This window comes from Haliotis cracherodii, unplaced genomic scaffold, assembly GCF_022045235.1.
Source record: "Haliotis cracherodii isolate W230 unplaced genomic scaffold, xgHalCrac1.p SCAF_16, whole genome shotgun sequence".
In the NCBI taxonomy this organism is placed as follows: Eukaryota; Metazoa; Mollusca; class Gastropoda; order Lepetellida; family Haliotidae; genus Haliotis; species Haliotis cracherodii.
Genome location: NW_027266271.1, coordinates 28,907,659 through 28,923,303, shown reverse-complemented (window position 1 = coordinate 28,923,303; position 15,645 = coordinate 28,907,659). Strand labels below are relative to the sequence as shown.

General features: G+C 44.7%; 1 protein-coding gene across 1 annotated transcript; it reads left to right on the top strand.

The window, feature by feature from the left end:
- Positions 1–7,191: 7,191 nt before the first annotated feature.
- On the top strand, positions 7,192–14,003 carry LOC139463548 (uncharacterized). The gene is made up of 5 exons (XM_071244821.1): positions 7,192–7,238; positions 8,615–8,804; positions 11,928–12,067; positions 12,380–12,506; positions 13,730–14,003. The coding sequence occupies exons 1-5, from the start codon at positions 7,199–7,201 to the stop codon at positions 13,923–13,925; spliced, it is 693 nt and encodes a 230-aa protein (XP_071100922.1). The 5' UTR covers positions 7,192–7,198; the 3' UTR covers positions 13,926–14,003.
- The last annotated feature ends 1,642 nt before the right edge of the window (positions 14,004–15,645 follow it).

Here is a 15,645-nt window from a genome sequence, read left to right as displayed (position 1 = left end):
GGGCACGGTGACAGCCACATGTAGGGTGTAAAGAGGGCATGGTGACAGACACGTGTTGGGTGTAAAGAGTGAACGGCGACAGCCAGGTGTAGGGTGTAAAGAGGGCTCGGCGACAGCCAGGTGTTGGGTGTAAAGAGGGCACGGCGACAGCCGCGTGTAGGGTGTAAAGAGGGCACGGTTACAGCCACGTGTAGGGTGTAAAGAGGGCACGGTCACAGCCACGTGTAGGGTGTAAAGAGGGCATTGTGACAGCCAGGTGTAGGGTTAAAGAGGGCACGGTGACAGCCGCGTGTTGGGTGTAAAGAGGGCTTTGTGACAGCCAGGTGTAGGGTTAAAGAGGGCACGGTGACAGCCACGTGTAGGGTGTAAAGAGGGCTCGGCGACAGCCAAGTGTTGGGTGTAAAGAGGGCACGGCGACAGCCAAGTGTAGGGTGTAAAGAGGACACGGCGACAGCCACGTGTAGGGTGTAAAGAGGACACGGTCACAGCCACGTGTAGGGTGTAAAGAGGGCACGGCGACAGCCACGTGTAGGGCGTAAAGAGGGCACGGTGACAGCCGCGTGTTGGGTGTAAAGAGGGCATTGTGACAGCCAGGTGTACGGTTAAAGAGGGCACGGTGACAGCCACGTTTAGGGTGTAAAGAGGGCACGGCGACAGCCGCGTGTTGGGTGTATAGAGGGCACGGTGACAGCCACGTGTAGGGTGTAAAGAGGGCACGGTGACAGCCACGTGTTGGGTGTAAAGAGGGCACGGCGTCAGCCGCGTGTTGGGTGTATAGAGGGCACGGCGACAGCCACGTGTAGAGTGTAAAGAGGGCACGGTGACAGCCGCGTGTTGGGTGTATAGAGGGCACGGCGACAGCCAGGTCTTGGGTGTAAAGAGGGCACGGCGACAGCCACGTGTAGGGTGTAAAGAGGACACGGTGACAGCCACGTGTAGAGTGTAAAGAGGGCACGGCGACAGCCACGTGTAGGGCGTAAAGAGGGCACGGCGACAGCCGCGTGTTGGGTGTAAGGAGGGCACAGCGACAGCCACGTGTCGGGTGTAAAGAGGGCACGGTGACAGCCACGTGTAGGGTGTAAAGAGGACACGGCGACAGCCACGTGTAGGGTTAAAGAGGGCACAGCGACAGCCATGTGTAGGGCGTAAAGAGGGCACGGCGACAGCCACGTGTTTGGTGTAAAGAGGGCACGGTGACAGCCACATGTAGGGTGTAAAGAGGGCACTCTGACAGACACGTGTTGGGTGTAAAGAGTGAACGGCGACAGCCACGTGTAGGGTGTAAAGAGGGCACGGTGACAGCCGCGTGTTGGGTGTAAGGAGGGCACAGCGACAGTCACGTGTTGGGTGTAAAGAGGGCACGGTGACAGCCACGTGTAGAATGTAAAGAGGGCACGGTGACAGCCACGTATTGGGTGTAAAGAGGGCATTGTGACAGCCACGTGTTGGGTGTAATGAGGGCACGGCGACAGCTACGTGTAGGGTGTAAAGAGAGCACGGCTACAGCCACGTGTAGGGCGTAAAGAGGGCATTGTGACAGCCACGTGTAGGGTGTAAAGAGGGCACGGCGACAGCCACGTGTAGGGCGTAAAGAGGGCATTGTGACAGCCACGTGTAGGGTTAAAGAGGGCACGGTGACAGCCACGTTTAGGGTGTAAAGAGGGCACGGCGACAGCCGCGTGTTGGGTGTATAGAGGGCACGGTGACAGCCACGTGTAGGGTGTAAAGAGGGCACGGCGACAGCCACGTGTAGGGTGTAAAGAGGGCACGGCGACAGCCGCGTGTTGGGTGTAAGGAGGGCACAGCGACAGCCACGTGTTGGGTGTAAAGAGGGCACGGTGACAACCACGTGTAGGGTGTAAAGAGGGCACTCTGACAGACACGTGTTGGGTGTAAAAAGTGAACGGCGACAGCCACGTGTAGGGTATAAAGAGGGAACGGCGATAGCCGCGTGTTGGGTGTAAGGAGGGCACAGCGACAGTCACGTGTTGGGTGTAAAGAGTGCACGGTGACAGCCACGTGTAGTGTGTAAAGAGGGCACGGTGACAGCCACGTGTAGAGTGTAAAGAGGGCACGGTGACAGCCACGTATTGGGTGTAAAGAGGGCATTGTGACAGCCATGTGTTGGGTGTAATGAGGGCACGGCGACAGCTACGTGTAGGGTGTAAAGAGAGCACGGCGACAGCCACGTATTGGGTGTAAAGAGTGCACGGTGACAGCCACGTATTGGGTGTAAAGAGGGCACGGTGACAGCCACGTGTAGAGTGTAAAGAGGGCACGGTGACAGCCAGGTGTAAGGTGTAAAGAGGCCACGGTGACAGCAACGTGTTGGGTGTAAAGAGGGCACGGTGACAGCTACGTGAAGGGTGTAAAGAGGGCACGATGACAGCCACGTGTAGAGTGTAAAGAGGGCACGGTGACAGCCACGTTTTGGGTGTAAAGAGGGCATTGTGACAGCCACGTGTAGAGTGTAAAGAGGGCACGGCGACAGCCACGTGTAGGGTGTAAAGAGGGCACGGTGACAGCCACGTGTAGGGTGTAAAGAGGGCACGGCGACAGCCACGTGTAGTGTGTAAAGAGGGCACGTGACAGCCACGTGTTGGGTGTAAAGGGGGCACGGTGACAGCCACGTGTTGGGTGTAAAGAGGGCATGGTGACAGCCAAGTGTTGGGTGTAAAGAGGACACGGTGACAGCCACGTTTTGGGTGTAAAGAGGGCACGGTGACAGCCACGTGTAGAGTGTAAAGAGGGCACTGTGACAGCCACGTGTTGGGTGTAAAGAGGGCACGGTGACAGCCACGTGTTGGGTGTTAAGAGGGCACGGTGACAGCCACGTGTAGAGTGTAAAGAGGGCACGGTGACAGCCGCGTGTAGTGTGTAAAGAGAGCACGGTGACAGCCACGTGTTGGGTGTAAAGTTGGCACGGTGACAGCCACGTGTAGGGTGCAAAGAGGGCACGGTGACAGCCACGTGTTGGGTGTAAAGAGGGCACGGTGACAGCCACGTGTTGGGTGTTAAGAGGGCACGGTGACAGCCACGTGTAGAGTGTAAAGAGGGCACGGTGACAGCCGCGTGTAGTGTGTAAAGAGAGCACGGTGACAGCCACGTTTTGGGTGTAAAGTTGGCACGGTGACAGCCACGTGTAGGGTGCAAAGAGGGCACGGTGACAGCCACGTGTTGGGTGTAAAGAGGGCACGGTGACAGCCACGTGTTGGGTGTTAAGAGGGCACGGTGACAGCCACGAGTAGAGTGTAAAGAGGGCACGGTGACAGCCGCGTGTAGTGTGTAAAGAGAGCACGGTGACAGCCACGTGTTGGGTGTAAAGTTGGCACGGTGACAGCCACGTGTAGGGTGCAAAGAGGGCACGGTGACAGCCACGTGTTGGGTGTAAAGAGGGCACGGTGACAGCCACGTGTAGGGTGCAAAGAGGGCACGGTGACAGCCACGTGTAGAGTTTAAAGAGGGCACTGTGACAGCCACTTGTTGGGTGTAAAGAGGGCACGGTGACAGCCACGTTTAGGATGTAAAGAGGGCACGGCGACGGCCACGTGTTGGGTCTAAAGAGAGCACGGCGACAGCCACGTGTAGGGTGTAAAGAGGGCATTGTGACTGTTAGACAGTTAGCCACGTATTCTGTTAAGACAATAAACACATGTAAACATTTAAACATTCACGAATGGAAAAAGAACAGATGTTTATTAAGCTTTTGAAACCTAAACTTAAATTAAAAGTATAATTTTCAAAACTTCCCCATGTATATTAATAATGAGATAAACCTACTGTGTTTTGAAATTTGATGTCCCACTGTAGAATGGATGCCTCCATATTATAATTTGGAACCTATTCTACAGTGGGACTACTTCAAATTTCAAAACACAGTAGGTTTATGTCCATTCTTCCATGACAGCAACAACGCTTTGAAAACGGCGCTCTCTTGCAACGCGTAACAACACAGGTACACAGGTCCACAATCTTAGAACATTCCGAAAAGTGGTCACAGGTATACTCTGGAAGTTAATTTAAGGTACCGACGTTTACTACAATATCTGAAAAACTATTGGACCTACTCCAGTCAAAGATGGTATGAGATTATTAAACAGTCATACATAACTGGATATTACATTTAAAGACATTCGGTGCATTAATAAAAAATCTGTCTATTTAGCTATCACTATATTTTATCAACAACCAGACCTGTTCGTCAGGGTTGGAACGAGCATTCATGGTAACAACCATTTGCATAATGCTACCCCTGCGTCACAGGCCCATATGACACAGTTGAACCAATCAACTCAACTCGAAAGGTTGCACGGGAATCACGCACATCCATTTGAAAGCTTTGCATTAGTCCGTTCTATACTGATTACTGAAAAAAGCGCGTTTGTTTACAAACAAGAGAAAAGTCCGGTCACGTGATATGTAAATTAGCCTGTGGCAGCGGTGCTATGCTGAGTCACCACTGCGCCGGAGTGTGTCATTGGGCAATGAATGCAATATCAAGTGACCAATTCAGCTAATCAGAATGCAGGAATATCAATGAACACAGCGAAAATTTAATTATCGTTGAACCATGGATAATGTCTTTTCATGATTGGGGTTGAAGGTAGATACTGGAGTTAAATTATTCCCCATATTGTTTTCTTCAGACTTTTCTCTCAGTTTTAGTTGCTCAATACTTTAGCGCCTTCTGTATGCTATCTTCAATTAGCTTTGCGAGATAATTTTGATGCAGTAGGAAACTCTTAAGTTCAGCAAGGCGAGTAGTTTTAACATCATTCCCGGAAACAATGGTACAAATACGTCTTGCGAGACAGTAAGGGATATTCCGTTTTGTCTGTTACGGATGACATGACCCATGGTTCAACGATACCTGCCTATTTTGAATCAAAGTATTAAAATGGAGAAGATATTGAGCGAATACAAAATTATCAACAGCCAAACACAACCCAAAAATCTTAAAAAGATTTTGACAAGTTCTAAATTTGATTTTTTTGTCATCACTCCACAGGTTTCTAAGTGCGGTGACAAACATTGCCTTACTTGCAGCAATATAACTGAAGGCTGTTCAGTCCAAATTACAAAGGACACTAAATTTACTGTAAAACAAAATATGACTTGTGATACTAGAAATGTTATTTACTTGATTGTTTGTAGTGGATGCAATGAAAAGTATATCGGAAAGACAGAACTTAAATTAAAAAGAAGAATGAATCTTCACCGTTCACAAATAAAGCAGCCACACAACCGCACGATTCCACTCAGTGAACATTTAGATACATGTGGAAGCGGCAACTTTTCAGTTTTCCCGCTATATAAGCATAATTTTGATCATGAACCTACATTGTTTCAAAAAGAGCAACATTTCATTCATAAATACGCGCCTAAGTTAAATGTAAAGGAAGGCGTATGTTATTTGTCCATTGTCACCTTGGTATTGTGACGTCGTAGTTCTCCTAAATGTTATGACGTTACGTAACTGTATGATACTACTTCTTATAGCTAAAATGGATAGAATTAGAAGATAAATACTATGTGTTGCATCTTAGAAATTTTTATTCGAGCCCCTCAAGCTAACGCTTTCGGGTCTCGAGATGAATTTCCAAGATGCAAATCCTCGATAAAATCCCGGAAATAGACACACACATAGTATTTATCGATATTGTAAACCTATTGTTTTATTTAGAAAAAACACGCACACTCTTTACCACCTCGTACTTACTCGGTTGTGAGGCGTCAACATCGAACGTTCTGTTGTTGCTATGGTGACTGTGATTTTGGTAATTAACGTACACCGGTAATGAGACGCAAATACCATCACGTATATTTCAGCTGCGATATTCATCCTTGAATTCCTCATACATTTTAGAATCAAATGCCAAATGGTCTTTGTCACCAATACAAATTGTCTAGATGTAATGAAGCAAAATAAATGAGGTGTGAAAACGAACGCTGAAAAAACTGCACTTGTTGGAAATGTAAACAATGCCATTCGTGTATTCGTTGAGTACATTGGCTCTGCATTTTCAGAACATACACGGGAAGAGAAACGTAGGAAGAATTGGGGAATTAAACATTTAAACGATGTTAAAGCTAAGATGATTGGGGTGATGATGGTTATAATTTTGATTTTGTGCACTCAGTGTTTGATATCTAAATTCACGGTTTAAAAAGGGCATTTTCTCGGGACCATATATGGTCCCTTGGCACTATACGGGTGTGAAAAGTAAGGGACCATACATGGTCCCGCGGCACCAAGAGGGTTAAAGTGAATTACAGCTGAATTAATAGTGGAACTCGTCACCAATTACTTGTTAGTCACCCAGTATACATATCCTTTGTTCTCGTGGTATAGTTTCCCATCGGCCTGTTTCTATTGGTAGGTGTGGTTACCAGTTCCAGTGTGTGACATCATGGTATGCTGCAGACCTTTAAATTAATAGTCAATTTCCTTCCACTGATTTACCAACCTGAACTAGAATAGACGGAGACCAGTGAGGCCGCCTCACCTGTTTCGTGTTTAAATCTATGCATATATAACATATGAAGATTCACTCTCCACAAAACCGTATCACAAGAGGGTTGACTTTAAATGTCCCGTCATGTCGAGCAAGATTCCAGAAGCTCCCGTCTTTGGTGTTTACATTTCTCAACACAGACAGGCACAGTCTCTCGCCTTCAGTGATACGCCGTCGTTTAAGTGCCTGACCACTAGTCGGCTCTTGAGACGGGTTTGAGACACTGAGGACATTCTGACGCTGAATCCACAAGGGACAGTGGCGTCCTGCATTGTGAATGTCACCAGACAGTTCTACTACCTATGTATGACCCACTATATTGGTACCCACCAAGGAGGGGCTGTCTCGTGGCCGACTCTGTGTGACCCAGCACGCTAGTAGGCCATGCAGGCTGAATGACCCTGGTTTGCTGACTGACATCCAACTATCAAAGGACAAAGAATCACACAAAGCGAGGTATACGATATCCGATTATAAAGAATACAAAGAGTGTGAGTAGTATGTTTCACATATTTCCCAACGGTTACGTACAAACTATATTGCGGTATAGAAACCAAACAGGCAGAGAAATGTGTGACCAACTCACGCGAACCTGTATAAATCATTGGACTGGCGAACTGTTACAGTTGAATGTCCCTAAGTTCCGACTTTAAGCTGAGCGAGCTGTCAACAGAGTTTCAACCATGGCCATCTTCATAACAGCCCTGCTGGTCATGTCCCTAGGTATGTAGTGGGTGATCGAGTAAGTGAGTACACACTGCTTTTAGATTTCAGATTTTATATTTCTCTTTTAACCAATATCGGTGGTTATGAGCACTGATATAATACATGATATGTAAACTGTGAACAGCGAATCAACGATCAAGATGACAGGCTGTATACATTCATGTATAACTCTGGGTATACACAGGATATACATGAAGTAAAGCGACTTCAGATTATATACTGTATATGTGACTGATTACCTAATTCTGTATGTATAGCTGTTAGGAAAGTTCTTTTAAATCTTTACATTTGGGAGTACTCATGAGGCGGTTTATCTCGAGATGATTGGGTATTTTAGGCATTTACTGTCAATAAATGTTATTCTTTGTTTTCTAAAACCCCTGCAACGAAATATATAGTGAAATCCAGCTTTAGTGCCTGGTGAGTTACATAATCTACATAAGCGATCTTCTCTAGGAGCAGGGGGCACGGGTGGCCTCGTCGTCTAAGGCGCCGCAATTAGCTGTGCAAGCCAGAAACCTATGATTGTGGGTTCGAATCCCGGTTCGCCCCGATTATGTTTCTAGGTTTGTCAGCACCATACCCGTGCTCGTTGGTTTCACCGAAGTGTGAAACCTTCTACACCGTGAACATACAATTCAACAAACAATACTATATCCTTTCTAATACATATCTCGCGGAGTCCGAAACTCGGCGACCCACACATGTATATTATATCGGACGACTTTAATATTGGCAAAGCCTTCGGACTCCTAGTGAACTGGGGTAGCGATTGTCCGTGTGGCATATTTGTAGCAGATGGCGAACCCGGAAGTAGATCGTGGATATCGAGCCTTGTTCTCACTTTCAAGGGCCGCCGCGTGAGAAAGGTGTATTGTTTTCTGACATGACAACATTTCACTTCAAACCGTGGTTTCCTTGCATTATTTGCCACATTATACCAAAAACTAATGTTGTCACTTTGGTTGCATTATTTTTAGTTACTTCGAGTTTTGCCTTGTGTCTGTGATTATTTTCTCGTTATTTCAAGTTTACTTCTAATTTTCCCTCGAACCTAATAAAAAAATCAATAAAACAGAGCAAGAAAAGATTGCACAACCTGTGTTTAGCCTGGAGTCACAACACACTCTCTGTTGAGGAATTTGTGAATGGTGTAGGACACAACATAAGCTTGCGTTGATAATTAGTGCTGGCACAACAATCGTGTTGATGACTCTGAATGTAGAAAAATATATTAATAAAATAATACTTCAATTTTCAACATATTTTATTTTATATTAAGGGTCTCTGATCCTATGTGGATTAGATTATGTCGGGGTAGTGGGTTTTTATGAAGTTTAGGTCTGCTGTCATATTGTATGACGTTATTACAGCCCTACCTGGGTTTGCAAGTGGACAGGCGGACGTGTCGACCTTTTGCCCCAACGTTGTGACAGACGCAGTCACGTGCCTGCAGTCCACCGTCACAGATACAACGCTCTCCGGTCTCCTGACGGACCCGTCCACACTTCTCGATGTCGGCAGTCTTGTGCTCATAAACTCTGGAGTCATCTGTCAAACAGCGTTCGTCGTATAATCTTTGTATCACAGTTAAACGTTTATACAGTTGGGGAGGGGTAGTAGTGGTAGTGGTAGTAGTAGTAGTAGTAGTAGTAGAAGTAGTTGTAGAAGTAGAAGAAGTAGTTGTAGTAGTAGAAGTAGTTGTAGTAGCAGTAGTGGTCGTAGTAGTGATGTAGTAGTAGTAGTAGTAGTAGTAGTAGTAGTAGAAGTAGTGGTAGTAGTAGTAGTGGTAGTAGTAGTAGTAGGAGGAGAAGTAGTAGTGGTAGTAGTAGTAGTAGAAGTAGTAGTAGTAGTAGAAGAAGTAGTTGTAGTAGTAGAAGTAGTTGTAGTAGCAGTAGTGGTCGTAGTAGTGATGTAGTAGTAGTAGTAGTAGTAGTAGTAGTAGTAGTAGTAGTAGTAGAAGAAGTAGGGGTAGTAGTAGTAGTGGTAGTAGTAGTAGTAGAAGTAGTAGTAGTAGAAGTAGTAGTTGTAGTAGTGGTGGTGGTAGTAGAAGCAGTAGTAGAAGAAGTAGTTGTAGTAGTAGTAAAAGAAGAAGTAGTAGTAGCAGAAGTAGTAGTAGTAGTAGTAGTTGTTGTAGAACTAGTATTAGTAGTAGCGAGCTGACATCTCTCTAAATGTTCCTTTCAGAACGTGAAGTGAGAGCATGACCCTTTGGTGTGTAGTATTTCCATGTATCAGATGAGCGTCATGTCAAGAATTGTGTGTTCATTCAGTGAAAAATAGAGGAACATGTATTTATTTAATAAGTACGGCCTGGCCACCAGGTTTTACTTTGTGGCTTACAAATAGACAAACCTCAATTATTTTTTAATGTTCTGTCTTGGAGCGAATGCGTGATTTCAGAGCGGAGTTAAAGTTTGAGTCGATTTTGGGCGTGTGTTTTAAAAGATGGTGGGGGGACCAGGCAACAATCAATCTGGATTATCTGCCCAAACCCATTCCACTGGGTGTAAACGGCAAAGTTATAGAGAAACTTTGAAAGAATGGATCACTGAAAACCAGGAATGATACCGGGTGTTCGCGACAAGTGTTAGTGTGTCCCAGGAATGATACCGGGTGTTCGCGACAAGTGTTAGTGTGTCCCAGGAATGATACTGGGTGTTCGCGACAAGTGTTAGTGTGTCCCAGGAATGATACCGGGTGTTCGCGACAAGTGTTAGTGTGTCCCAGGAATGATACCGGGTGTTCGCGACAAGTGTTAGTGTGTCCCAGGAATGATACCGGGTGTTCGCGACAAGTGTTAGTGTGTCCCAGGAATGATACCGGGTGTTCGCTACAAGTGTTAGTGTGTCCCAGGAATGATACCGGGTGTTCGCAACAAGTGTTAGTGTGTCCCAGGAATGATACCGGGTGTTCGCGACAAGTGTTAGTGTGTCCCAGGAATGATACCGGATGTTCGCGACAAGTGTTAGTGTGTCCCAGGAATGATACCGGGTGTTCGCGACAAGTGTTAGTGTGTCCCAGGAATGTCGTTTGGGAACGGTTGTTACTGTCACTTGCTATGATGTCTGAACCGCTTATAGACATCCCGTGTGTATTGACGATAGTGTGACACATGGTAGAGTATGTCTTTCCAATCACATTGTATAAACTCACCTCAGGGTTTTATGTAGCTTATGGTTGTTGTTTTTAAAGCTATTGGTCCGCAGAAAGGCTAGATTTACATCATGCAGGGTGTACACATCCCAAACAGGAACTACCCATCATCTGTGGGGTCAGTTAGAACAGTGAAGCCCATTAAGTCGAAGAACCTGAGCATGAGAAGGGGGCATCTACAGTGTCAGGTATATACAGACAGACACCATTTGTATTTAGTAACAAAATGACTGATGACTCTCTGTTGTTGACGTTTACAATATACATCCCCGCAAGAACACAGCAAACAGTGCATGGGTACCCGGGGGGAAGAAATGGTAACATCACTTTTTAACTTCTAACGCATGGATTGTATACCCCTCATGGAGCTGAGAATGAAATTCGAGTACACACTGATTCATGAATCGGGTATTATTATTATTATTATTATTATTATTATTATTATTATTATTATTATTATTATTATTATTATTAAATACATGAAGCAAAGAGAGTCACCCTGGCTAGGCTGATCATCAGCTCAGGGCCCTTGCCCCCTCCACGCGTAGCCCAGACAGGGAATAAGACTTCCCCCAGGAAGCGCTGCCCAGTCGAATCCACCCAGAGCTTTTTGGAGAATGTGAAGACTCCCCATCACTGCAGCCTTCTGCATTACCCAGATTGGCTATATTCCTGGCAGCAAACCCGGGTACTCTCCCAATGTAAGTCAACAGACTGGGAGGTACCACACCCAAAGGCACCGAGAACAATGGGGAGTCGGACAACTTGGTACTTGGGGTGCAATCGGTACCACTTGGTACTTGGACATTTCGAAAGCGAGGTCCGTATATTTGCCATGTTTTTCTTCAATCTTGTCAATCACAATAGTGTCAAAAGGGACAGAAAATTCAATGATATAAATGAGTTCATTGGATTTATCAAAAAGTCCAAGATCAGGTGTGTTGGCCTGCATATGTCTGAGGCTGTATAAGGGCCTATTCCAAAGAATTTGGTATTTATCATATTCCATGACGCCCTCTACATGTTTTGGGTCGTACCATGGATGGACCTCTGAGTCAAAATCACAAGCATGGCGAAGACGCTAATATTAGTTTGTTTGTTTGTTTCTTGTTTAACGCCGAAATTAGCAATATTCCAGATGGAAGGGGTACAATCAATAGGCGTGTGTGGAAGCATGGGGGTCCCCCAGTCCTTCAACTGCTGTTTGTAGACGGTTGTATTCCGCTCCAATAAGTTCCAGGGTGTGTGACAGATTATCACATTAAACAAAACAAATGAAATTAAAGTCTTTGCAATATTTTGGACCATTTTCGGATAAAGAATGATTGTCGTGCGTAATATGTTGGCGAAAGAGCATTACAACTGTGAAACACCCTCTTCAAAACATAACCAACACACCATCTGACCTCTTAACATTTTCTTATCAAAGACATCGGTGTGTCTTCAAGCGGTTCAGCCATTGTGAAAAGTGACATTGAAAGGCGTTCCATATATATTTTCCAGTACATAATTAGCGTGTATTTGTTTCAGAAACACGCTCCAACTTCAGGCGATGTACGACTGTCTCTATGCAAAGCTAGTGCTCTGTATCCCGACCCTGTGGCAGAAGGCCTACCCGACTGTACAGCAGACTAAACAGCACATTGTCTACATCTGTCAAAATGTACAAAGTAAGCATTCACAATGCGCACTGTGACGATGCACATTTTCACGATATAATGCATGATTATATGGTAAAGTCGCGATACGATCGGCCATACTAGGTGACATTTGCCATGCTACACGACATTTGCCATGCTAGACGACATTTTTCATGCTAGACATTTGCCATGCTAGGTGACATTTGCCATGCGAGACGACATTTGCCATGCCAGGTGAAATTTGCCATTGACTCTCGTTGTTAACAATGACACATGATGTAATGTAGAACGTTTGGCTTGAAGCAGCGTCACATGCATTGTTTTCGGACTTGTACACTTCAGACGTTGACCCGACGTGTGTGGCGGACTCCTCTCGATCAGCTACCAGGGATGCGTGTGTAGTGGCAGGCACCCCACCAGCCACACCAACCCCCTCTGACGCCGTGGCATCAGTTGCCTTTCAGTGCAGGTGAGGTTGTATACAAAGTAGGTGAGGTTGTATACAAAGCAGGTGAGTTTGTATATAAAGTAGGTGAAGTTGTATACAAAGCAGGTGAGGTTGTATATAGAGTAGGTGAGGTTGTATACAAAGCAGGTGAGGTTGTATGCAAAAGAGGTGAGGTTTATATAAAGTAGGTGAGGCTGTATACAAAGCAGGTGAGGTTGTATGCAAAGTAGGTTAGGTGGTATACAAAGCAGGTGAGGTTGTATATAAAGTAGGTGAGGTTGTATACAAAGCAGGTGAGGTTGTATGCAAAATAGGTGAGGTTGTATACAAAATAGGTGAGGTTGTATACAAAGCAGGTGAGGTTGTATGCAAAATAGGTGAGGTTGTATACAAAGCAGGTGAGGTTGTATATAAAGTAGGTGAGGTTGTATGCAAAATAGGTGAGGTTGTATGCAAAATAGGTGAGGTTGTATACAAAGCAGGTGAGGTTGTATATAAAGTAGGTGAGATTGTATGCAAAATAGGTGAGGTTGTATATAAAGCAGGTGAGGTTGTATACAAAGCAGTTTAGGTCATATACAAAACAGGTGATGTTGTAGGTAGGTAGCATGTTTAGCTCAAACGACTGAAAGTCAAGTGAATTTATATCATGACCTGTTTGTCTGAAGTTGTCAAATATATTAAAATTACATTTTCAACCTTGGATGCTGCTTTGCCTCATCTGTAGAACTGTTCATCTCTCTGTTCTTGCTGCGTGTCGTGTTGTCGATTTTATGGGCGCTTCCGGGGCATCGGACTGTGCACATGTTAAGTTTTCTCAATAATAAAAGCAAGAAATCTATGTTCATATTCAGAAGAAATATATGCCAAAAGAAGAGGCAACTGTACGACTCCGGCTATGTTTTGAGCATGTGTTTTTAAGTCACTATCAAATAGTTATGATACCATTTGAAACTTATCCTTTCCCACCCGTCACAAACACATGCAACACCAAGTCAATCACCAAGAACACAACCCACGGAAATATATGGTACAAAATAGGCAATTCCAGGAGGAAACAGACTTACATGATAAGTCTGATTGTTATTTCTTTCTCATTTCGTTAATTTATTAAATATATTATGTTTATGTATGTAATTGTATTTGCATGTGTGTGTCGAGTCACACGTCCTAGATTATATATCTTTGCAGTACCATTAATTATGATCTAATTACTAATAATTCAATTTCTCTGTTATTTACAGCCAAACGGATTTGACAGCGACCTGCACCCAGGCTGCATATGCAACATGTACCGGTAACACGGCCGCCCTCTTGTCGCTGTCCACCAAGCTACAAGGTCCGTCCGGGTGTGCTGCAGGCGACATTATCCGCCCCTCCTTAATTCTTGTCATCATACCTGTAGCTGCTTGTGTAACGTCCTTGTTTACACGGGTATAAATAGAAGGTTACTATTGATAACTATCATGATAGTACAGGTTCCGTCCTGCTGTGCTGCAGGCGACATTATCCGCCCCTCCTTAACTCTTGTCCTCATACCTGTGTTTGTTTGTTTAACGTCCTTGTTTACACGGGTGTAAATAGAAGGTTTCTATTAATAGCTATCATGACAGTACTGGGTCCCTCCTGCTGTGCTGCAAGCGACATTATCCGCCCCTCCGTAACTCTTGTCCTCATACCCGTGGCTGCTGGTGTAACGTTTTTGTTTACACGGGTGTAAATAGAAGGTTTCTATTAATAACTATTATGTTAGGAATCCCACTAGGCGGAGTATCGCATTAGCATTCGTGGCTATTTATAAGGTCCGAGAACAAACACATATAACTTTGCAGCCCGATGACAACAGAAATGGCAGTGCTTATTCCCTTTGTAACTTTTCAAGTTTCATAGGAGAAATCAACCGACTGTTGCGCATTGTGAAAATTATATTATCAATATGAGTACAATCACTAATAACGAATGTTGCTTGATGTTATTATGTTGCACGTGTCTTTGTCCACTTGGAACATCCGGTGTTAGTGTTGTATTCCATTGTTGTACACTGTCTGTACATGTATTTACATTTGTACACACCATGTGGTTCTACTATGTCTATACGAATATGTTCTAACAAAGTGTTTGTCAGGAATACAACCATCATGTGTCTAGAGAGTTGTGCGTTGTTTGTCGCGTTTCTCTACTGAAAATTGTAAACCACCAGTGACGTCAAACTATTTTTCTATATCGGATGTTATAATATCCCAGGTTTTGTTATCAAAACAACTTCAGTTTAAATTGTAACATATGAGTGTTTGTCGCTAGAAATTTATCTTGCATTGTCAAAATGACGCTAAATTACAATGATTTTAAGAATGTTTTCTTTCAAGTACGGTACGCTAGCAACATATATTTTACGCCCGTTTCCTAAGGTTCGTGGAAAGTATGTTTGAAACATAAATATGTTGATAAATGTTGTTTTAAATTCTTTTCGGTTTAGAAGTAAGATAAAACACTTCCCCTCGGGTTTTTTATGATATTTAAAACCTTTGTCCCATGGGCTTCACACATTGTACCCATGTCGGGAATCGAACCCGGGTCTTCGGCGTGACGATCGAACGCTTTAACCACTAGGCTACCCGACCGCCCCGATCTGGCTACGATGTGACTGTGATGTGACTATGATCTGACTATGATCCGACAATGATACATGGATGTTTTGCATCATAGCCCTGAGTTTCTACAAAGTCGTGGTCTTAAAAGCCTGGGTCCCAGGTCAATTTCGACATCCAACCTCTCGCCTTTAAAGAAGTGTTCTTTTTAATGATAGTTCCAACAAACAATTGTTTCAATTCGAAATATGTGACGTATAGACAAGGTCAATTTGGGTAAAAAGTTAAACGACGATCGATAAAATGGAAATGATTTTCAAACGATAACAGGCAAATAATGCTGGGTTTTAATAGAACGAAAAATGATAACTGGGCAGCCATAGCAAGCCAAGTTCGGTAGCATGACTTTCAATAGACTCTTGTCGGACGAGCCCGCGCAGATCCGGGGTATAACAGGTCTGCAGCAACCCATGCTTGTCGTAAGAGGCGACTAACGGGATCGCGCGGTCAGGCCCGCTGACTTGGTTGATGTATGTCATCGTATCCCAATTGAGCGGATCGATGTTCATGAT

Bases quoted from the DNA above. Each gene is read 5' to 3' on its own strand.
- LOC139463548 (XM_071244821.1), top strand. From the start codon at position 7,199: ATGGCCATCTTCATAACAGCCCTGCTGGTCATGTCCCTAG. The intron at 7,239-8,614 runs GTATGTAGTGGG...ACGTTATTACAG, and splicing joins CCTGCTGGTCATGTCCCTAG to CCCTACCTGGGTTTGCAAGT. The intron at 8,805-11,927 runs GTTCGTCGTATA...TATTTGTTTCAG, and splicing joins GGAGTCATCTGTCAAACAGC to AAACACGCTCCAACTTCAGG.